Source organism: Phycodurus eques, chromosome 10 (genome assembly GCF_024500275.1).
Source record: "Phycodurus eques isolate BA_2022a chromosome 10, UOR_Pequ_1.1, whole genome shotgun sequence".
NCBI lineage: Eukaryota > Metazoa > Chordata > Actinopteri > Syngnathiformes > Syngnathidae > Phycodurus > Phycodurus eques.
Window position 1 is genome coordinate 19,158,721 of NC_084534.1, and position 24,180 is coordinate 19,182,900.

The 24,180-nt window shown below is 41.8% G+C and overlaps 1 protein-coding gene across 1 annotated transcript in view; it reads right to left on the reverse strand.

The window, feature by feature from the left end:
* The window catches only part of megf6b (multiple EGF-like-domains 6b), a gene marked incomplete at its 5' end in the record, with an annotated part of 62,634 nt that overhangs the window by 37,040 nt on the left and 1,414 nt on the right, over nucleotides 1-24,180 (reverse strand). Inside the window, 2 exon segments of the mRNA XM_061687747.1 lie at nucleotides 13,316-13,420; nucleotides 23,103-23,212. Coding sequence (XP_061543731.1) covers nucleotides 13,316-13,420; nucleotides 23,103-23,212 — 215 coding nt within the window.

Sequence of the window (24,180 nt, forward strand, 5' to 3'; positions counted from 1 at the left end):
CCTCAGTAGGGATGCGCGAGTGATTACCATTTTAGGTCAAAAAATGCTAACTACCGTTCAGCTCACTCATAGTTATCATGTTTTACTGTATGTACATTACACATCTAACAGTGTCTTAAAAATCAGTTACAGATGCTCTTTTGTCGTTTTTTGGCGAAGCTTATCATTGGCCCAACACTGCGCCCGTATAAATAAATGTTCGTGTGAAACACAGATTCCGGGGGCTCAAACACGAGGCAGAAATTTTGGATAGACCTATTTTTGAAGTCGACTTGGTCATTGTCCCTGCCCTAGCCCTCAGTCTCCTCTGGGATAACAATCATCTTTCGACTGCGGCTGCGGATCAGTTGGTAGAGCAGGTCGTGCAGTGACCGAAGAGTCACTGGTTCGAATCCCGGGTACGATTGTCTGCATGTCGAAGTGTCCTTGGGCAAGACACTGAACCCTGATTTGCTCCCAGTGGGCCTGGCGCCTCTTTGCATGGCAGCAGTTGCCCATTGGTGTGTAAGTGGGTGAATGTGAGGGTTTGTAAAACACTTTGGGCACTGTGATGCTGTAGATAAAGCACTATATAAGGAGTCCATTTATCATTTTACTAGGCCAAAGAACTACATACAGTACAAGTAACGATCCTCGTTCTCATGCACTGTCGTAGTTTCTGCCTTGTTTCAACTAGTGCGTTCAATTTGGCTTTTTTTTTTGTTTTTTGTTTTTGCTAACCCTAAATTAAACATAATTATAATCTAAACCCTACCCTAGTAAATGACTGTGTACTGTTACAGTATATTGTCTGTCTACGTGTTGCCAAACCATTTGTGCTCAATCTGTTGCTTGTAAAGGGTTAAAGCACCGCAAGATAGGTGCTAATTAGCATTAAGCTAGTAGGGCCTTTCCATAGGCATTTACCTCTTTTTTGATTAATCTTTCACCATTTGGTAAACTGCTGTTTATTGTAAAGTGTGTTGGGTTCGCTGCCACAATACGGGGCTCGTATCTCAAGTATGCGCTTTCAAGTCAAAGCAAAAATGAACTCATATCTCAAGGCACCACTGTACTGTATACTGTAGCTCTTAACTTTTCATACTATTTCCTACAGGATCAAACTACTGCTGTATGCAATCAAGCATGTGTACGAATGTCATATGTAGTTTCATGCAAAAATGGTATGCAGTTCCTAACAAGCGGCTGTCAAACCTCATGTCATCTTTTTGTCTCCCCCTTTAATTCTGCTACAGCTGTATGCCTTTAATCCTCCACACACACAGGCAAATTCACATCACATCCTTGATCACGCACAAGATAGAATTATGCGGTGTGTTTTCACTACACCCCAGAACAAGTGTATGCCTTTAAAAAAAAGAAAAAAGAAAAAAAAGAAGCAGATTCTCAGAAGGTTCCTGACTTCTCACACTAATTTTTACGGTCAGTGAAAGTTAGAACAAGTAGGGCGGCAGTGTGAATCACATTTTACGATGTGCACAGTTGAACAAATACCTGTGGAACTCGAGGGAATTGCCCTTTGACCTGCTGCGTGTGCTGCATCTCTCCACTCTACCTGTTGGGACCCGCGGCTCCTGATTCTGACCCTGTAGGAGTTTTTGGAGTGCCTGGGACACATAACACATGCAAGCCAGAAGGAATCCCAAAATGAATTGCTGTAAACGTGTCTCCATCCGTCCTCCGGTCACTATAGCGCGGCGGTATGCGGCGGGGCACACTGGCAGACGCAAAGCGGCCCACGGCCATTTCGGCGGCAAGTGACAGGTGATTTCTGGTTTCTATCACTATAACATCTTATGGCTTACATTACTATTTCCTTGATATACTGTATGTGTCTTGAATGGGTATGGGAGATGGACAGAAATGAGAGTCAAACTGGTGTTTAAAAGCAGCCATGACACGTGAGTCTGTCTCATTACCTTTCTGTCAGCATCTGCTTTTCACAGCGAGCTAAGTGTCAGAAAGACGCCGGTGTTGCCTGTCGAGCGTTGCCCCGAGGCGACCTTCACGTGCGAAGATAACACAGCAGATAACGTTGGATGTGAAGGGTTTGGCTTGAGGAGCTAATAAGGAGAAGACGATACATCAGACGACGGTACGGACGTTTTCAGACGTTCTGGATGATTACTTATATAATGGTATTTTGCAAACTGCTGTCACATCTGATTTGCACATACTTGATGGCCTTAACGCCTGCAGCATGACCGGGAGCGGCCTTTCATCACGGACGGAGCCTAATGAGACAGAGCGGGAGCCCAGCGTACAATTAAGTCAGATTAGTCTACTCGACAGGAAGTAGCAGGAGGTCGAAAGGCAAACCACGCCCTCAGATCACAATTTGGCTCTCTTTCATTAGAGCCTCACATCACAGGACAGCATGTCACACGGTTTCAGTTTGGGGGACACTAAACTTTTGACCCAAAATTTTAAACTCACACGCATCTCCTCACCTAAGCACACAAAATTAGAACACTGTACCGTAACATGCCTGTGAATATTCTCATTCATCCAGGTCATTTTATTCTCAGGGTATTGAATAATTTGCAACTGAACTGTACTGGTTCTCTTAGAAGACGTTTTGCCTCTCATCTGAGCAGACTTCATCAGTTTATGCACATAGGCTTGATAGGACAGTTCTAGCCGGAGTGTCGTTGTGGAAACCCAACTATTGATCCCCTAAATTAGAGGCACTCCCCAAAACATCGAAGAGAGGCCTCTGCCTGTCAACAGCAATCGTTTGGGGAGGATTACCCTCGTTAATATTCCATTCAATTATAACAATGGCTGTGGAGGAACCTGAAGCCAAACGTTTGTCAGAGGCTAAATTACTGCATCTCTGTGGAGGGCACGAAAGATTAAAAGCATGTGACAAAATAACAACATTTGTTTGATTGTTGCCTCATATTTTTTCTTCCCTTTTCCTAAAAAAAATCTAATATGGCCCCTGATCGGAAAAAGGTTCCATCACCTTGATGTAAAGAGTGAGAAGCGGGGTCAACCAGGTGGAGAATGACAGTGAGAAAACGTCGCCTCGGCGCTGATGCAGCGCCTACAGTGCATCTGCGCGGCCTGCTTGGTTTCAGCTGCCCAGCCAGTCACGCTGCACTGAACGCTAACAATATGCAGATTAACGGACCCAATGGCCAAAACAGACAACAGGTCAGTGACTGAATGGTCCATTCTCGCTGCTATTTACAAGTGAGTGTGCTCGCCAACTTGAATAGTTTTGAGAGAGCAACATTATTTCTCACCCTGACCTTTTCCAGTTCTCACCCTCTGTTTGTGTGTTTATAATTAGAAACCCCAAATGTCGTAACTCAAGCTAAGTTAAGTAAAAAAGCAGATGTCTCAGATGGAGCCTGGTAAAACCATTCCGATGATCCACAATACTTCTGGATTATCCCGTTATCGCCCGTGTCGTTGTTGTGATTGTCATAAAAACTCTTCCAAAAAATAAAAGCCATGCGTGGTCATCATTACACAACCTATTTTTCTGATTTGCTCACCTCTCAACCGCAGCTGAACTCGCCGATCAAATATGACAAAGTGGTGAATCTGCACATCTTCATAAATTTACCAAGACTTTCAAGCTCATATTGAATCCAGCGTTGGGGAGCAAAATGAAAGCACAGCACTTTACAGTATTTCCCGCTTGAGCCACACTTGATGTAAGACAGGAAGCATCTCTATCAATAAGCTGCTATTGGTCAACGCACTTAAGAACTGGATATCCATCATAATTGCATAGTGATAGCACTAAACAACCGGCAACGATCAGAAATTGGAAGAAGATGCACATGTGGCTTGGATTTTCCTCCAAATACTCAGTCAAGTGCAAGTTAAGCTCAGCATGGCGGTCCTACAAATGTTTTTTTTTATCCCAAGTAAAGACCATTCCAAGTGGGGTTTGGGGGGTTGGGGATTTATTTTTACAATGGGGAAGGTCCAGAAGGCAGGAATACTGAAAACACGGCTCCCATTACATTCCATAGTGGTCCTAAACGGGGGCATAAACACTAAAGACCTGATTAACTAAATGTTTGCGCATGCAAAAATGGGCGCAAACTTTATTGTACACGCAAACAGATGTGGATGTTGATCTATTAACTGGGTGCGCCTCAGGATTGCTCAACACGCAAAATTGCCACGCAGTTCATTTTGTGTGTTCTCGGAGGAGTACATGATCATTTGATTTCTGCATTTCCTTGCATCTGGGTCATTTCAACACGATGACAATTGGTGCTGGCCATTCCCAAATTTCAATCGCTATGTTACGCAGGATGGGCACATTCATCCAACTCCCACGCACTCCCAGCGAGATTGATCAAACAAAACATAGGCTGATATGTGGTTGCTTGCTTTCTCAACATTATCTGCGAGGGAGATTTTTTTCGTTTCGTAATATGCTTGTTTGTCTTGCACTAACACTTCCAATTCCATCACTTCAAACTTCATTTTGCACTTACAGTGCTCTCCCCCTTGACCCAAGCCACACGTCTACTCTGTAAACAAACACAATGTAGCTCAGCCTCTTTGGCATAAAAATTCAGACTGTTCAAATTGTAAAAAATTATGAATTTTAAGTGTCCCTGGGTCACTTGAAAGGTGTTTCCTAAATCCCATTTTATTATCATTATCCTAATAATATTTATTATTATTTATCCAAAATGGGGCAGCACAGTTCTCTTGTAGTTAGCACATTTTGCTTACACTCGAGACCTGCTAGTTTGAACCCCGTTCAGGCCTTCCTGTGCGGAGTTTGCATGTTCTCCCCATGCTTGTGTGGGTTTTTCTCCGGGTACACAAGGTTCCTCACACATTCCAAAAACATGCTTCTTAGGTTAACTGAAGACTAAATTGTCCATCAGTATGAATGTAAATGGTTGCTTGTCTATACAGTACTGTATGTGCCCTGCAAAAGACTCGGGAGCAGTCTCGGTGTAACCCCACCATTCACCTCAAAGTCAGGTGATGTAGGCTCCAGCTCACCCGCGCCTCTAATGATGACAAGCGCCAGACAAAATAGATGGATGTATCCAAAGTAGCACTTGGGAAGCGGGAAATACAGTATGTGCCTTTTTGCAGGCACATATTAACTGTCATGATCGAAAGATGCCATCACTTTATCATTCCATCCAATTGAAATGTGTCATCATTAGCGTTGGAATTCCTGACAGGTTTATTGAAATCACATCAGCCTTTGCCCGGTTAACCGGTTCATTTCCTCCTATGGACGCGACACACCACGAAAAGCTGAGATCCCGACTGAATTGTCTTGTCGACGAGGCTGCAACAGATGTGAGGTCACATTGACCTTGACGCGCCACCTTTGACCGCTCAGAATCTAATCATCTTATCCTCGAGGTACGACTGGATGTTTCAGGAGATCCTTCCGCCCTCAAGAGACTCGGCTAGGCGACATGAAAGCGCAATGCCTCCGGCCACAGAGGCCAAAAAAAAAGACATGCCTGAGCGTACGAAGGATTCACTGAGGGAAGAACGTTGTGAAGCATTGCAGGACCAGTCGGTGCATCTGTGTTGTGGCGTGGAGGGCTGGTTACAACAGGTTGAAGAACAATTTGACTGAAGAGAGACCACTACTGAACCCTAAAGTAATTGCAGACTAGGATGTCTATTACAGGTTGAACAGGGAAACATCTGAAATCAGTCCCTGATGACAGCTATATGTGCACACAATCATTCTGTCTTAAAAATGCATAATTATTATTATGGAGGTGTTTTTTGTTTGTTTGTTTGTTTGTTTTCTGCAGCGTCCAGCTGCACACACGGACAGAATTCACAGTAGACACCTGTGACCCTAATTAGGACAAACGGTATAGAAAGTGGATGGAGGGATGGAAATTAGGCCTTGCTTTATTTTTGTGGTCCCATGGAATTGTTTTTTTTTTCAAACAAATTAAACTGATACACATTTTACTCATGAATACCATTCTTGTGATATTTTAGTGTACCCTGCACAGTTTCAAGACAATGCTGAATGGAGCAAAGCAGTGTTCTAACAAATTAAAGAAAAATTTTCATGAATTAATATAAAGTCCTTTTTGAAAAATGTATTATTAGTTTTGTCACCCACAATATCCAAGTGAAAGGCAGTCAATGGAACCAGGAATCCTTCTGAGATACAGTACATTACATTTGAGGACAAACAGGAAAAACACATAAATCCTTTGTGAGATATAAAAGGAATGTTCTCTGAACATCAGCAGTGCAATGTTTCAATCGAAAAATACCCCCATCTCCAATAAACGTCAGTCAGTAGCCCATGTAAAGGCATTCTATAAATCTGAAGCCATAAAAAAAAGTACAGTATCGTCAAGAGGTATTTCAGTCCCATTTTAACTAAAGCTTTAAAGATAATGTGGTATTATGGCATTGCTGTGACCCCCGTTAACTAGCCGAAATAATGATGAAGAGAGACATAAATTGCATCAAGAAACACAAACCTGTTCAAGCTGCAGCTATGACAATAGTATCAGGTTACATAGTCTGTGTCATGACTGTAAACGTCTGCTATCAACTTCGGTATCATTCCCTCATATTCACGTCCAATAACATTCTGAACGATAAATCTGTTTCACGTTTTAAAGCGCTTTTAGTTTGCTTTCCCATGGCAATGCGATGGTAGCATTATTTAGTCTTTGAGTTGGAGCTCTAAAAGAAAGCTGGCAGCTGTTGATCCCCCCAAAAATAGCACTTGTTGAGTGATGACAGCTTTACTGATGATGACGTTGATGTTTAGTAATGACACTCACAATTATGGAGGAGTTTTTTTTAATGGACTACTTTTAAATTGATGGGAAAAAAATGACTTCAAGCACCTTTGGCTTGAGAATGGGGTTTAGTAGTCAAACAAACATGGAATAATCAAGACGTTTGCAAATGTCTGTTTTGGACTGAATGAATTGATAAAGATCTGGATGGATTTCCAGTCCAAAACTGATTGTTTTGAACTGACTGTTTGATCTTTACATGTTCCACCATCTCCCAAAACGTGCCTCTTAGGTTTGCCGAAGACTCTAGTTGCCCAAAAGTGTGAGTGTGAATGGCTTTTTATCTATGCGTGCCCTGTGATTGACTGGCAACCAGTCAAGGCTCCAGTTCATATGTAACCGTGAGCAGGATAAGTGGCAGAAAATAGATGGATGGAGCTTATAAAATGCATGATCATAATCTAAATTTATCTACTATCCATCATCAATCTATTAAGCCCTCCATTTTCTACATCTCTTACCTTCATTATCCAAATCCTAAAAGCACAACATATCTCACTTAGGCTTGACTAGCTAAAAACATCGTAGCTAATTAGCAAGGCAGCAAAATTGGTTTTAGGAACTTTCAAAGATGACTGCTTAAAACTATTGGTGTCAACACATGTATTTTAGTCGGCGATAAGTCACACTACAGAACTCCAGAAACATATGCATCTATTTGCTGGGAGTGGCGTTGGTGTTGCGGTGCTCAACTAAGTCGCTAGCAGAGCTGCTGTAAAACAACTAAAACAAAACGCAACCTCTCAGAAGCCTTAAGTGAAATTCAAATTCAGTGAAAATGCTGATGTGACCATTTTAAAACACTTTAACCTGACATGATAAACAATGGTGTCGCCTATGTGTAATGATGTATGCTTGCCAATGCTGGGAAAAACTCGTGTCAAATGATCGAAAGACAATCTGCTCTACAGATGAATGAGAGCATACATTTGGAAAGTTTCAAGATGAGACGGTTAATCCTTTAAAAGAAGCAGGATTTGTTGCCTTTGAAAAAGTATTACAAAGCCCATCAACTCGTAACTTCACCGCAGACTTAGGCACAAAGCGGTAACTTATGCCATTATACTGTACATCACTTTGACAGAATGACAGGCCTCGGACAAATATTGAGAGCAGCAGACTAATCGTCCCCTTTGAAAACACATGGGCACACATGGCATAAACACAGACATAAATTATGACATGTAAACAAAGGAGAACCGCAACAAAAAAAGCTGTCAAAGGCGAGTGAATGACGATTTGAGGTTTTCGAGTGTTGACTGTGGCCGTTTTTATCGTCAACAAGTCCGCTGCGTGACAGGCGGCGACACGACAGCTGCGAGGAGCTTGGGGAACCTCAGTTGGCTAGAGGGGAACCACAGAAATGTCTCACTCAAGAATCTGACGGAGTACAACGCCCGACTATCAGAGAGTGCGCTCAGTTTCGGACGCAGATAGCCATCACTCAACTAGCGAGAGTCATTCAATACAAGGCTACAAATCTGCACTCATCCCTGATGTTTTACAACCTTTACTGAGCCAAGCCACATATTTCAAAAGAAAATATCTCACGCAAAGGATCCAACACCTGTTGCAAATTTTCCCATTCATTTCCTTGTTAGAGAACTGCAAGTTCTTCAAAAAGTACTGAAACATTGAACAGGACATGTGCATTCAAAAGTTAAGAGAAAGTCAAAGCAAGTTCACCTCTAAAGGTTATAGTGCATTTTAGGTTCATCCTGAAATTCTACCCTAAAGCCCAATATGCCTAACTTTTGGGGAGTACTGAAATAATCATGGCTTGGTCTCAATTTACTCATACATTTACTTGATTTACTTACTTGGGATGGTGAACACAAAAAAAAAAATCATTCTGTTGTATGATTGGTGACAGGAAGGTACAGAGGTAAATTATACCTTCTACTATCAAGTGGAACAGCATTTAATTGTTCTGCCTGTCACTACATGTCGCTGGGATAGATAGGTGAACAAATATATTGTTATTAATATGTATTATTTGCAGTAAATAAATTTGAATCAGTGCTTACATTCCGACGGTGCGGTACTCACCTCGATAGGTTTTCCACCTCCAACTATGAAACCCACACAGCATTGAAACCATCAGTCAGAGCAAGACATGCTAACAAACAACAATGGAGGAGAAAGAGGGTCTCTTGTAAGTGCTTCTGATGGCCAGGGGAGAAACTTCAATGAATGCATTTTTTGGAATAATACAGAGTGCTCCTAAAGATTGGACTCCTGGGCAATTGATGGTAATGCAGAGTCAGTGCATTGACTTCCTCAGACATGCATATTAGGTCGTTTGAAGACTTTAAATTGTCCATAGGTTGGACTAAAAGTGCGACAATTCCAGGGTGTACAATAAAGTCAGCTGGGGTAGGCTGCAGCTCACTGGCAACCCCATTGAGGACAAGCGCGATAGAAAATGGATAGACAGATATTTTGTCAGTTTCAGAGATTATTGGAGGCTTTTCTTTACCCACATTTATTTAAATGCACGAAGTTGTATAAACATAAACAAGGACGCACACAAGATCGCAGAGCGACCACGTCAGAGCTCACAGCAACGCTTTTACTTTCACTTTATGTAAAAGCCCAACTTTAACACAGTGTTGTAGGATACCAAAAATTGGCAAAAAGGGAGGCGTTTATTTGTCTCAGGTGGATGAAACTATCGAGGCAATCTGTTTTTACCAAAGGTGAAAGTATACAATGTAGTGCAGCCTTTGTTCCATCCCTTCGAGTGTCAGGGAAGTATGGCCCCCTGCTGCAAGGGCCACTCAAATGAGAGAGGTAGATGAGTTACAACCGCAGCGTTCTTAGACGGCAGGCGTGTTTACTGAAAATAAAGTCAGCAACCAAATTCTATATCCCCCCCTCCACCACACGCTGTGTCACATTAAAAAGGAAAAGTCTGCGCAGACGTGCGTTCCCGTGGATAATGAAGCACGAAGTAATCACAAGCAACTCAGCTCGGCTTATGAACCGCGCAGAGCTCTGATCACATAAACGTGCTGTCAGTGCCAGATTGCCGGGGCTTGATCACGAGCACCTTAACAAGCATGGAGGGAGTGAATGTTTGCGCTACGGTGTCATGAAGACACATTTGCCTCACTGCAAAGTTCCTCAGAAAATAGAGCAAGGTGGGTTTGTCACCTCAATGTGATCCTCACACGTCCGAGTTTAGGGGGAAGGTCATTCACGGACGGTTTCGACACTTGCAGGAATTTCCTGTCGTGTGGTGCGCTATCAGGAAAAAAAACAACAGAGACCTCCGCTGTTTCACTTCAACAGCTCAAATTCAACAATGGGGTCTCTGCAGATAAAATGTTTGCGCTGCTGGTCAAGAAGCCAAATTGCTGAGGCGCCAAGAATCCCATTCATGTGGAAAAAGAGGCCACCCATTTAAGCCTAATCCAGCTGGTTTTGGACGAGAGGCGGGGTACACCCCGGACTGGTCATCGGCCAATCTCTTTCACACTCACATTCACACTTTGCGGTAATTTCTACATGCCTGTTTTTGGAACGTGGTAGGAAGCCGGAGTATTGTATCCGGAAAAAAACCCAGGGAGAACATGCCAATCGAAAAGCAGGATGCTATAATGCTATATTCATGATGTCCATTGTATGGATCTGGATTTATTGCTATTTAGTTTACAGTTAAACCTCTAAAGTGGAACACGATTTGGTTGACTTGCAAGTCTAAATTCAAAACAGTCGTTCCCCCATAAGAAATAATGTGAGGTGAAGTCATTTGTCACAGGCTGTGGCTGGAGGAAGGTGCTTACTCTTGTGACATGACACATGATGATGGTATGAACTTCAGGTTTTGTGTGAATTATAAGCCATAAAATGGGAAGCTCCTACGACTACAACTTTGGACTCTTTCATTTCAACCATATGCACTGTTACTGGTGGAAAATTGAGTAATAAATGCTAAGTATGCACTTTTAACACCTCAGACTGCATTCACGGGATACCACCACTCATGTAATTCCCCCCCTCCACTCCCCCAAACGACAATATTGCCACTGTGGACCTATGACCTTCTAGATACAAAATGTTATCACTTCATCATTTTGTCAAGGTGTCATAATCAACACATGAGTTATAAGTTGATCTTTGACCATGAGATTCTCATTAGTGGGCATGGAAAAGACACGTGATACAGCCGAATCTTGACTTCGGAACACCTTGAGATTTGTGAGATTTAATCCAAAAACATGCATGTTAGGTTCAGTGAAGACTCTAAATTGTCCGTAGTTGTGAATGTCAGTGTGAATAGCTCTTTGTCTATATGTGCACTAGGCGTTGAACAGACTAGTCAACTTTGATTTCACTACCAGCAATATTGTTGGTTAGAGATTGAAGTCGACTAATCACCAATCACTTGTATTGGGCACCTGGTCTTCCAATCGGCCAAATTACAGAGAACTTTCAATTCACCCTTCTGCTACTTTCCCTTGAAAAATATAATTCCCTGGACTAGAACCCTCTGTGGAGTAGCGAAATGTCTGACCAAAAATACAGCACAGCCGTCATACATTAGCGGGGGTTGGAGACTACGAAAATAAGATGGTTGTGGAAGTGGTTAGGTTCACCTATTCTGAATGTCCTATTCCTAGCGACCAGTCCAGGGTGCACCCCATTTCTCTCGCCAAAAGTCAGCTGGAATAGGCTCCAGTCCACCCCCAACTCTAATGAGCACAAGCGCTATAGGAAATGGATGGTTGGACATAATGGGAATGTAGAAATTAGTAATTCCAGGCTGTCACTATTATAAAACCTGAATTAACACAAAAGGTTCTAAGAAATATTTCATATATGTATAAGGACAAGTTAGTTATCATTACAATTTTCCTCTTTGCTGGACTGCAGTGTTAAAACACTCTCGTGACATAATACACAATGATGGTTTTGAGTGACTTTTGATGCAGTTAGCCATAGAATGTAAACCTCCATTGGGTCTGCAACTTTGGAATTTTGTCATTTTAACAATTTCCAGTGTAAGTGGTAGGAAATACAGTAAAAAATTCAAAGTATGGACTTATAACACCTCCGACTTCATTCACGGGATCTGCTTCCGCTTACATAATCCGCTAAATGCGGAACGTCACATGACCTAACCAGAAAAACAGGTTAGCAGACTTGTTTTGTATGCGACACTAACGAGTATGACAACGGGTTGGTGACATGATTGTTTGGAGTCAAAATTGCAAAAATTGTGTTTTCTTTATGGCTGGTGTCTTCAGACAAAAGTTAAATACATGTATATAATTTATTTATACAAATATAATATGACATGATATAGGTAAACACGAACGAAGCCTAAACATTGAATATTGTCTTCTTCGGTGGATCTGTGGTCACATCTTGTTAAAAAAAAGAAGACATCGTAGATGTTTAAATTTCTTTTGGGTGCTTTTGACAATGTGGTACAGTACAGTGGAATGTCAACTCTGGAAAGCCTTAAAGCGTGAGATTTAATCCAAAAACACGGATGTTAGGTTCACTGAAGACAACTGTCCATAGCTGTAATTGTGAATAGCTGTCTTTCTATATATGCACTGCAATTGGCTTGCGACCAGTCCACGGTATACCCCGTCTTCTTCTTTCACCCGAAGTCAGCTGGAATAGGCTCCAGCTCACCGTCAACCCTAATGAGGACAAGTGCTATAGAAAATGGGTGTGGTGGATGGACATTTTTGGCATCAGCGCTTCCTCACTAGACTTCATTTCAGCCAGCATCAAAGGATTAGCTGTATGTGTTTTGAAGAACATGGGGAGAGACGAAGAAAATTCAACCGTAAGGTACCATGGAGGTGTCCCTACTCCTACTTTTGTCCGAATGTTTCAGTGTCACGATAGTTGGAACATTTTGTGCTGTGTGACCAGAACACGGAGTATCTATGTTGGTCATCAAGTACGTTAAAGTGTCTCATCCGTTCAGTGGCGCAATTGGTTGCAGGGCAACACTTAATCTATAGAACGGCAGGCACACCCCCTTTTCTTTTCTATTTTTATTGATGGACATCCAAACCTCTGTTCAGTCATAAGATCAGCATTCTGAAACATTTGCTTCTGTTGGATTTGCTTTATTCCATACAGAATAAAAAAACATGCGCTTCTTCAGCTTCAAAGTGTAGCGTTAGACAGAGCGGTTTGCACGTCTCACTGGCGACGACACATCCATTGCGGAAGTTCATTTCCCATTTAAAGAGAGACATATTTTCCTGATGGATTTCCATGGCATTCACATGTCTGGGGAAAACTCCACGTACCGGGAATTACAGTGAGCCTCAGATTTCAATGAATCACGTCTCTTGGGTCTTTGGGCACAAATGAGACGCTGACGCAAGGCGAGTATGTCAGAAGTCATTACGGGAGAACAGGTTTAAGTTGAAGGTGTGCAAGTCAGGTGCGTAAAAAAAACAGACTTACGCACAAACGGGAAAATAAGGCTCTTAGTGTTTAAATCCAAACAAAGGTCCACTAGAAAGACAAAAAAAAAGCTTATTACTCACCATACTGGCAGCTGGGCCCGTTGAACCCTGCAGGACAGTCGCATAGCTGGGTGGATCCCTCGCGACACTGGCCGCCGTTGAAGCACACGCCGTAGCTACACACAGCTGCATCACAAAACAACCAAAAACAGGTAAGTGAAACACCTGCTTGATGTCATAACATCTGCAAATCACCCGCTATCAAAGCCTTATCATTCGCCTGTTGACTCCTGACTAAAGCAGGACTTTGAGACGCCTCCAGGAATCTTAACACTTGGCTCCAACTGGAACGTTTCCATTCCAACACCCAAAATGTGTGGTAGCAACAGACTGGATTACTTCCAAGTGAAAGAGTCCTGCTTCCCACAAGGAGATTAGATATGAACTGAACTTTTAGATGAATGTCACTGACCCAGTGGTAATATTACCATTTTAGGATATGAACTATAGGTGTGCTAAGCCTCCAAATCAGAATGTCAAGCAGTTCCTTGCCATTAGTACATTCATAAAGCAGTCCTACATGAATGATCCATCCATCCATTTTCTATTACGTTTGTCCTCATTAGGGCTTGATTTGGCTGAAGAATAATAAAAACCAAGAATCAATGCAATTTCAAGAGGAACTATGCAATGTATGTTCAAGCCCTAATTATGTGTGTGGTGCACTTTGACGGTTATCTTGAGTACACCACACACTATAAGAGCTTTTTAACACTTTTCCCCCCCCTCCTCGTCATGTGTGGGGTCTCTCACGTTTTATAAAAAGGTTTAGATATTGAAAACTGAAAATTTGTAATTGATGATATACTGTATCCTAGATATAATCACCACCGCCAGGGTTGTACCTGAACGAGTTCAATGAACTGATTCATATTTTGTGCGAAAAATCCAGTCGGAACACACTATTGACGAGTCTTCATATGTAGGCGGATAAACGATGTATTTGGCAACCGATTCAGTGCGGTCACAGCCGCCATTCATGGCAGACACGTCGCAGCTGCGTCAGAACACAAAGTGCGTTCAGGGACACTGCGTAAATGGGCGTGAATGTGTTCTTTGGTTGTTCTTTTGTAATACAGTAAATAATTGTAAATATTTATTACGCCTACTAAAAAAATTATTATTTGTATCAGAACGCTTTAGCTAAAACTCCATACATTCACACGGTTGTGATATGGAATTTATTTTGTTTTGTAACATAAGAATAGCTCAAATAAAATATTTTGTCAATATAGTCAGCCAGAACGACAAGGAATGCAAAGATATCAATGTTATTTCACTATTGTTCATGTCAAACTGTGTTGCGTGTTTTTGTTAGCACATTAAGGACAAAAGTGCTGTTTTTGTTTTAATTCCTCATTTTAAAAATACCAAGCAACATGTTTAACCTCAATTTTTTGAGATTATAGGGGGAAAGCTGCAGCTGGCTACTAATGTGGGCTAAACAATGGGAAAATGAAATGCCAGTATTTTAAGGGGACTACCCCGTCAGCAACATATTGAGAAAAAACAAAAAAGAACTATGAACCAGTTTCATTTTTGGAATTATCATCTTACTTCAACATTTTTCAAAATTAACTATGAACTGAAGTACTTCATTTTTGGAACGGTGAACTGAACTTTGAACTAGTTCGCATAGAAAATTAACTTTCCCAACACTGACTACCACGAGCTAAATTAGGAAATTCCGATGTAATATAAAGTGTTAGTACTGCTTTAATTACACACAGACATCGCTATAACTCTACTGGGATTTAAAGAGACATCTGTTTCTCTGCAAAGCGAGTGCAAACTATGCTTTAGAGTATTAAAAACACACATCGGAAGAGGTGTATTCGCAGCCGGGCTTCAGAGGTATCATGTCAGCCATGGGGAATGACATCTCCTACACAAAGGAACAGGACACGACGTGGAGGTCTCTAATAGGCACTATTGAGTGCAGACTTCATGAGGCTCCACAGAGGCCAACTCTCCAGCCAAAACATCCGCTTTTCATCGTGTGTCAGACAACGGCAGAACCCTCGGGACCCTCCAGACGACGTTCGCACAGAGGAGATTCGTTCACCTCCGTGCTTGATATACAACATCTTGGGTTGTATTTTGTCACAGGGAAGGCCAGGTCACATAAAACAGGAGAAAAGCCAGAGTACCCACAGAGAACCCACTTCCAACTACTCAGTGGCTGTATTTTTTTTTTGTTGTTGTTGTTTTTTTTTTTTTGGTGCCCCTCATTCTAAGTAGCTCATGCTGATTAATCTCTCCTGAATTCAAAACCTAAATGTGGCATTCGGCGTGGCATAAAACTCACTCTCATCCGTCACAGGGAAAGTCTGCACTTCACTACAAAGACACCTTCTCTGAAGGGATTAGCGGCGTCCGCAGAGAGCGGAGGCAAACAAAGCGGGGGCAACGGCTCGTGCTGAGCAAACTGAAAAGCCCGAAGCAGGTGTCGCTTTTCTAGCTCGCCAAGAGGATGACCACATCGTCACAGAGGCAGCCCGGTGTTTGTTCTGGCCCCGTCGATCTGTTTAACCCTCAGAGAGTCAGAGAGCGGTCCATACGGGTGGTGGTGGGGTGGTCAATTCACAGACACAAAAAGGTAAGTGGTGTTCCCAGAGACCAACACTGCACTTTGAGGTAACAAATCATGTTTTGCCGTGTGCAGGAATGTGTCATTTCAAAGAGTTTTTGTAAAGCAGTTATGTCAGGTGAAGTCTGGCAGGCTTCTTCAAAGATTTTAACCATGTGTTGTTACAAAACAGAGCTGGATATATAGTGAGTTTGGCTAAATAAGCACAGTAACAATTAGGAAGTTGGCAAGACCCTGCTTGGTAAGGCTCAGCGCTTTGTGGTCGGTATGGAGACCTACATTGGGTCAGGTGGATTTTATGTTTTAAAGGAGATTGTATGCATTAGCCAGGTGTCTTAATAACATGTCTGTGACATATCTCATCACCACTCATAACCCAAACTTCAAGAATGATGTCTATAATTTATCATTGCACACACTTATCTTGTTGTCTCATACAAGTAAGCCAGCCCTCATCTCGCTCTATATTGGGCCAATGGTGGGTCGAGGTTTCATTACCATGACGACCGGAGTCAAAGCATGAGATTTGCAAACGAGTTTCGGTTTGTTTTACAACATGGATCTCCTGGGCTTTTTTGGCTGTTCTGCAGGATTTTGTGTCGATTTGTGAAACCAGAACCCATTTGATTTTAACACTCCAGTGGGAGCTATTGAATGAGTTTTGGGAGGTTGCGTCTAAGATTCCTATAATGTGTAAGGTTTCATGAGGATACACCTGCCGAATTTGGAGTGTTTCTGGGACTTTAAAGCTACAAAACCTGTGATTCAGTGCAGGCCAGCCACTGGAGTCTGTCGATGTTTTCATTTCTTTTAGTCAATTCATAATAATCTAGGGTGTTCTTATGTTTTAAATGTCCCTCAAGGCACTATCTGCTTGTTAGGTTAAGAAAGTGAAGTGGTCGGTGATTCGCGGAGAACCAGGGAGTTAGCCGTGATGCACCAACCGACACACGGGGCAAAGAGGCAGAATGTTTTTTTGTTTGGGCTACATGTGACAAATAGCTTCTGGAAAGAAGCAGTATCTCCCAAATACTGTATATGTTTATATTTTCATCCTGCTACTGATACATTTCTCAGCAATGAGAAAATACAGACCAAATTAAAAGCTGCTAGCAGCAATGAATGGGCCCTCATATCCATTTTTTTATGGCAAATCCTCACAATGATCAACAAACTATGACACCATGCTTCACTCACATTGGCAAAAATGCTTGGCAATTTCACTTCGACCATCTGTTCAGTACACCTGCTTCCGATTGCGGATTTTCTGGACAAATTCCATAATAAGATTTCGCCTGCGTATGAGTCCTGGAATTTGCCCCAAAAGAGTTGCTTATAAACAAAATGGCCAATTTCCTGTTCATTTTCAGGCATGGGTCCTTTAGACTTTATGTGAGTTATGTTATGATCGACATTTCCACCAAATTTTTTGTCTATCGGTGAAACAATTGTCGAGGGCTAATTCTTTTTCAAAAACTTTCCAGGGCTCATGTTCGGAACCGCTAAAATTTTTCGGAACCGCGAAAGGTTTTCACCAGGATACACACACGTAGGTACGTTAAGGCCCCAAAAACAAAAATAATTCATTGTACACCTGAGGGACAAGAGCAGCATTGAGTATAAGTGGATTTGAAGAGGAACTAGATATGTTCTCAATATTAAAATCAGTGCATTTTTCTTCATTTAATTAGATTTGATCGTTCATTCATTTTCCGTAGCGCTTATCCTCACTAGCAAGAGGCGGGATACACCCTGAACTGGTCATCAGCCAATCACAGTAATCAGATTTGTGATATGTTTAATGTAGGTATTTTTCAGTCTGGTTTATTCTTTATTTTTTTAGGAATTCCAGTCATGCAAATTTGGATGCACCTGGGTTGGCACCTATTTGCGTTCAGCTTTGCGCAATGTGGTCCCCATGAGCTCCAACGTACTGTGCTATGACACCCGCATGAAGACCACCCATGGCTAGACACCGGACCATTTCCTTTGTTCGGACCACTCGGCCTGTTTTGCATGTACTACCTCTGCCAGCTCCGTCCCGCCACAAAGGAAGGCCAGTTCCCATTTGGCAGTTAACCAGGAGGACATTGTCCCTGACCCTCAGACCCCCCTAACCAGCACTACAGCGATATTGTTACCATCAATCAACGTAACCACTTGCTTCCACTCCTGACTGACCCCGTCACCCTTTCCGGGTCTGTGGCTCCGTGCCGAGGCAACTCATAGACTTTGAACGATGCTTTAAACCCCTCAAATGGAGGAAGTCGCCATCGCAAAGTCAAGTGCTCTTAAACTCTTCGTCAGGAGCACGTCGAGCCATCGAGACAATTGGAGTCGTCTCGGAAACACACAAGAGTCATGTATAGAGCGAAGGGCGCCTGCGCTGTGGCGCACTAATGTTCCAAAATAAAAGAAAATGTCTCTAAAGTCTTAAGGCTAGTACTGACAGATATATAAAATAATACATCACATATGGTGTCTTAATTATTTTTTATAGCAATAATTAATTGTGTTGGTATAAATAAGTGTTAGGCCACACTGAAAGGGAATAAAAAAACGGAAAAGTCATAGTTAGGGGAAATTAAGTCATAACGTTAGAAGAAAAGGAGAGTGAAGCAATATTCCTTTTGAGAAAGAATATTTCAATATTTCAAGACAGTCACTTTTTATATAAAGTATTTTTTTAAGTCATAGTATTACACTTTTTAAAAGATGTGTAACATTAAATGTTTTTGAAGTATTTTTAGAGGTATTATTGTATCAATATTGCAAGAATAGAGTAATATATAAATATATACTGAATAAATAGTATTACAAATAATATTTAATATAATAATATACATTTGAAATATTAGGATTATCTGTTGCAAGATTAGAGTTACTTAGAAGTTGGAGTTACAAAAAAAAGCCTGAATGTTCCAAGACCAAATTAGTAATATTACAACGTTTTCTTGTAAGATTACAGTTAATTTTTCTTTAGAAAATGTTTTTAATATTGGAAGAACTAAATCATACGTTTTTTTTAGAGGTAAAAAAGACTGTTGTTAAGTCATTCGTTTGTCTATTATTATTATTATTAATCAGGACTGGTAACGAGTCCACAATTTTTTCTCACCAAAAGTATGGATGGGATAAGCTCGGCAATATTATGAGGACAAAAAATCATTTTACAAAGACATTTTCATAACAAGGTTTTCTTATTAGTATTTACTCCAGAAAGAAAACCTCATAAATCTCTATTATTGTAAAAATAATAATAGTAATAATAATGTTTTAAAGGAGTCATTATGCAAAATGACTTCACTACAAGGGTGAAGTGGAACCCGATGACAGGAAACCTACATTTAGGCAACTGCAATGGAGTCAAAGATAAGAGGGAAAATGGTTAGCTAATGATAGATGTTACTATGTGACCTTCAGCTACTTCCCAGCCTTGATGTGCGCTGGACCTACAATGTGGTTAGAACCTCAACAACAGCACGTCATTTGCCTCATGAACTCATACCGACAGTTTATGAGGCAAACACGCACACACACACGGAAGGAAGAAGATATCTATTCTCAACACAAGGTGCACTAAAGTCGGAGGATTGCAGTGCAAGCGAGCGTTTATCCTGGCTCAGGGTAATTAGTTCGTCCCATCTTCAAGTCCTGCAACATATTTGGTTACGGAAATAAAAGTCCGTTAGGAGGTGCAGCCAGTTGTCCCGCGAAAAGAGGAGCTAAACCCCTCCTGTCTTCTGAAATAAGGGAGACACTGGGAAGTCCCGACTCCCAAGGAATGTCTTTTTAAGATCATCTCTTGATGACTGTGTTAAAACAAAGCAGACTCACTTGAAGGGAAGGGAGCAAGATGCAATTTTGTAACCAATGTGGAAAACATGTACCGCACACACAAAGAACTCTTTGAAGAGCAACGACAGGAGAAGCTACAATACGACTGTGATGACATCTGCGCACGCTCCAGAGAACTTTCCCCAAGACTCATTTTCCTATCGTGAAGATTTGAGGCCTGCGCTGTGGCCACGCTACTGACAAAAGGTTTTGGGAAATTTTGGTGAAATTTTAGGATGAACCTACTGTAAAATGAACTACAACCTTTACAAGTGAGCATAATTTTACCTTCTATCAACATTTGAATGAACATGTACAACTGCTCAATGTTTCTGTACTTTTGCGCTATTTGCTGTAGCAAGGAGCTTTAGGGGCAAAATTCACAAGTACATTTCCAAGTAAGTCCAATTGTTAGGTGTAGTCTTGGTCTCATGATGTCAAAATGTGAACACCATGATGAAGAAGACTGTACTTGTATAGTAAGTACTGAAACACTGTACGGTAGAACATGCACATTTTAAAGTTTCTAGAAGGATCAAATTAAGTTCACCTGTAAAAGTGTTAGGTTAGGTTTTAGGTTCATCCTGAAATTTCACCCGATAGCCCAATATCCCTAAATTTTTGAGTCATCTAAGTCCCTTTTCCACCAAATAAGATTTGTTAAAGTCGTAATTTTCACAAAAGTAGCACAATGAACTAGTGGTTAGTATGTCTGTCTCACAGTGGGTTTAAATCCCAACTCAGGCCTTCCTGTGCGTTCTCCCCTTGCTGGCATGGGTTTTCACCGGGTACTCATTAACTTCATTAATATTCATTGCAGCCCTCCCAGTTAACATGAATATTTGACTTCTATAGCCGTCAATGGCAGTCAATGAATTAAAAACTCTCAATTGTCCATAGGTGTGAATATGAATGGGAAAATGCTGTCTATATTTGCCCTGTGATTGACTGGCGACCAGTGTAAGGTGTCAGCTGGGGTAGGCGCCATCTTACCTATGATCCTATGACCCTAATGAGGATTATCACCATTGATATGGATGGAATTTCTACATGTAGGTATTTGGGAAATATCCTACCCGTACCGTTGCACTTTCAGAACAGGTCGCAGTAGTGTGGTATGCTTCACTGAGAAAACCCACACAAGCACTGGGAGAAAAATACAGGTGGGCCTAAACTGCGATTTGAACCCAGAACCTCAAAACTGCGCAGCAGACGTGCTAACCACAATTTCACCATGCTGCTTGTGTAAGCCTATTCTATCATAACAAATCTTAGATGGTGGTAACGGGACTTTAACCCAGGCCTCACACCTTCATGACTGGAAAATCAGTCTCGAGGTGAGAAGATGGAAATGCTTCTCAAAACATTTCTAAATAGAAAAACAGGAGGTCAGGTTAGCGCGGATCAACTGTTTACTGGAAAGCTTTAGCGAGGGACTGTACATGGTATGCAGGCTAAGCGATGTGGATCAGTGGCTACAAAATCCCATCAAAGGAGGTTTCTCGGTGTCAAATGTGTGAAACTAAGCTTATCCGCCAGAAAGGCAAGCTGCTGGCAGTGTGAACTGGTTGGACTTTTTCCGTAAATGGGCCTGTGACCTGGCTGTTTCATATTTGGGGTTCTTTGTTCTATTTGTGCATACCAGCAGGTGGTGTCCCCAACTCCAGCTGATGAATCATGGTTTTAAGCACCTTGGCAATGAATTGCTGGCATCAGAACGGGATGGTCTGTCTTAGAGCCGATTCCAGCATGGCAACACGGCTGTGCATTACTGTACATGACCGAGTCGGGTCGGTTCACATCTGGAGGTCGAGGCGCTATCGTCACAACACAATGGTGCTGACTGACAATATCTGATCACTGTCCAAAGTTAAAGCACCTCTTGACCATTTTGACCCTCTGATTGAAGAACTTTCATTCAGAGCCAAGGGTGAGGAGAAGGACTATTAGCGCCGCAACCGTGCATGATCATGGAGCCACTACATGCCATTGCCAATGTCTGGTGTGAAGTATAAAATCCTGTAATTCTGGGACAGTACACGATTCCTTTCAACACAACGGGGAGAGAAAGCGAGTGTCGTGCATTAAACTTCACATACTGCAATGCAGAGTTCCCACACACAGGAGTAGTCCAGCTGCTGTTAAATCTCTGACACTACCTCAGAAGGCAGGAAATTTCCTGTTCGATTTTTTTGTGTTCATACAGAACACATTTATAGAAAACAGGCAGGAAACTGGCAGCTTTTGCAGGCAGTGTAAAAGGCTAGTGCCTCCTTTTTGCACAATCTAAAGCCAATCTAAAGCGGGATATTGCCATAGCTTTGTGCACAATCTAACCAATCTAAAGCGGGATATTGCCATAGCTATGCATACTTTCACACAGCGATGTGCCAGTCTCCAGCTAGATAATGAGATGACGTCAGCGACTTCGTCTGGTGTGACGTATACAACAGTTGTTGGACAGTCAGCCTTGTCAGTGTGGATTCCCTTACAAGCATGCGTCATCTTGTCTCTTTCAGAAGGGTGAAATTTGCCGGTTTAACTTTGTCCCCGCCATTTTGTGTTTACACAGAAAAAAAGGTAGATTTAACAGGCAGTGTAAAAAGGTCTAGTGCCTCGTTTGCACACAACAAAGGGTCAGCTGACCATTTTTTAACACAGAGATCCCTTAGAATTCCAGCGTCAGAGCCGTAAGAAGCCGTAGAAGGCCAACCCAGTGAAGTTGTGAAAGTTCCACAATTGCAACGACAGGGTCCACTTTCACACATCGATATGGACTTTCGCATTCACATAATAGGACGATGACGAGAGGTCCCGCTTCTGTCCCGCCTTTCTAGCATTCACAATACACGTGGGCACAATATCGCCTCCGCCATGGCTCAGATAATACGTCAGGTGGCAGAAAATTGACGGGCAGACTTTGTCCGACCCATTCCGTGTTGGTGTCTTTTATACAGAAAAGTGAAAACAGAAAAAAGACGGGGTATCATAAATACAGTACAGTTTTTTTACAATAGTTTTACCTCTCCCGCACGCTTGAAACACATTTACATGTATTAAACACGCTTTTAAAACACAATGTAAATATATTTGAACACCAAAAAAAAGTAAGCATCAAAAATAAAATACTGTATGAATTGTAATAATTGATATATGCCTTAAAGAGGTGGGGCCAGTCTGCGAGTGAGTGTCTGGGTGTGAGCTGTGGCTAACAGCAGCTCCTGCGTGTCTATGGGTTTTACTGTTCACCCTGCATTCAAGAAACAGCTTAAAAAGCATTGTGACTGTGGTTTTCCTTTCCCACATGTGAAGGTAAGTAAGCATATTATAAAAACTCCAAAATGGTCACCAGATGGATAGGTGGGGGAACACTTTACTTACGATAAAGGCAACCTGCTTCTCCATTGAGGTGAGACCATCCATGGCAGCACTTGTAGACAGTGTGAGAATCCTGCCGGTACACTTGTCTGTACGCCGTGTAGTACGCCGTCCTGTCAGCATGGCAAACACAGACAACCACTCAATCAGACACATGACAGTGAAGAATGGTGCATTAAATAATCAAGTTTTGTTTTTCAACAGTTTTATTCGGCGTAGGTGATCCCTTGAACTTTTGTGACCCCTTTCTTTGCGGCACCGCCACGGACATTAGGACTCGTGACAAGGTGCTTTGTTTACAACGGGTAATTGTAGCCCTCGGCGGCCTTCAAAGGAGGGAGTGAGAACCTCTGACGTGGAATGACTCTGCGTTACCATTAGGACTGTGGAATGTTGACTGTGAAGACCTTTGTGTGTTTAATAGCTAGTTGGGTTGAGTGGGGTTGGTGTTGGGGGGGGCTACACCTTGCACTTAACTGTAAGACGGCTGTCATTAGAAGACAAGCCCAGGAGAAAAAAGGAGATATGGGTTTTGTTGAAGATGAAGGGAGTAGAAATGATGGTGTCCTGCTGTTAGTGAAGGATAAAACCAAACATGACTGGTGGAGACAATTCAAAGATGTCCGTTGAAAGTTTATCCACACTCTGGTCAACCAGATCATCCATCCTGTCCACCACCTCTTTAATGGGAGACATTGATTCATATATACTCTACGGTGCTTTTTAACGCAAGGCCATACAATGCCATGACATAAATTATTTTATTTTATTTAATTTATGGACAATTTATCAATTAAAAAGAAAGATTACATTTCATCTAATTAGATATATTTATATTTTCGAACAAAAAAAAAACTCAATTTCTTTTTTCCAAAAGTTCAAATGAGTTTGACACAAAATATTTTAATTATAAAATTAGGTGCGTTCCGGAATTGTAGACCTTTTTGCCCCCTCATCAAACCTCAATTCAGACTGCACATACATTAAAATGACAGTATCACATTACTTTAAAAGTCCATCTAATTAGTCAAGTTGGATCACTGTACTGTCTAAATAATCACAGACTTGAGAATTATGAGGT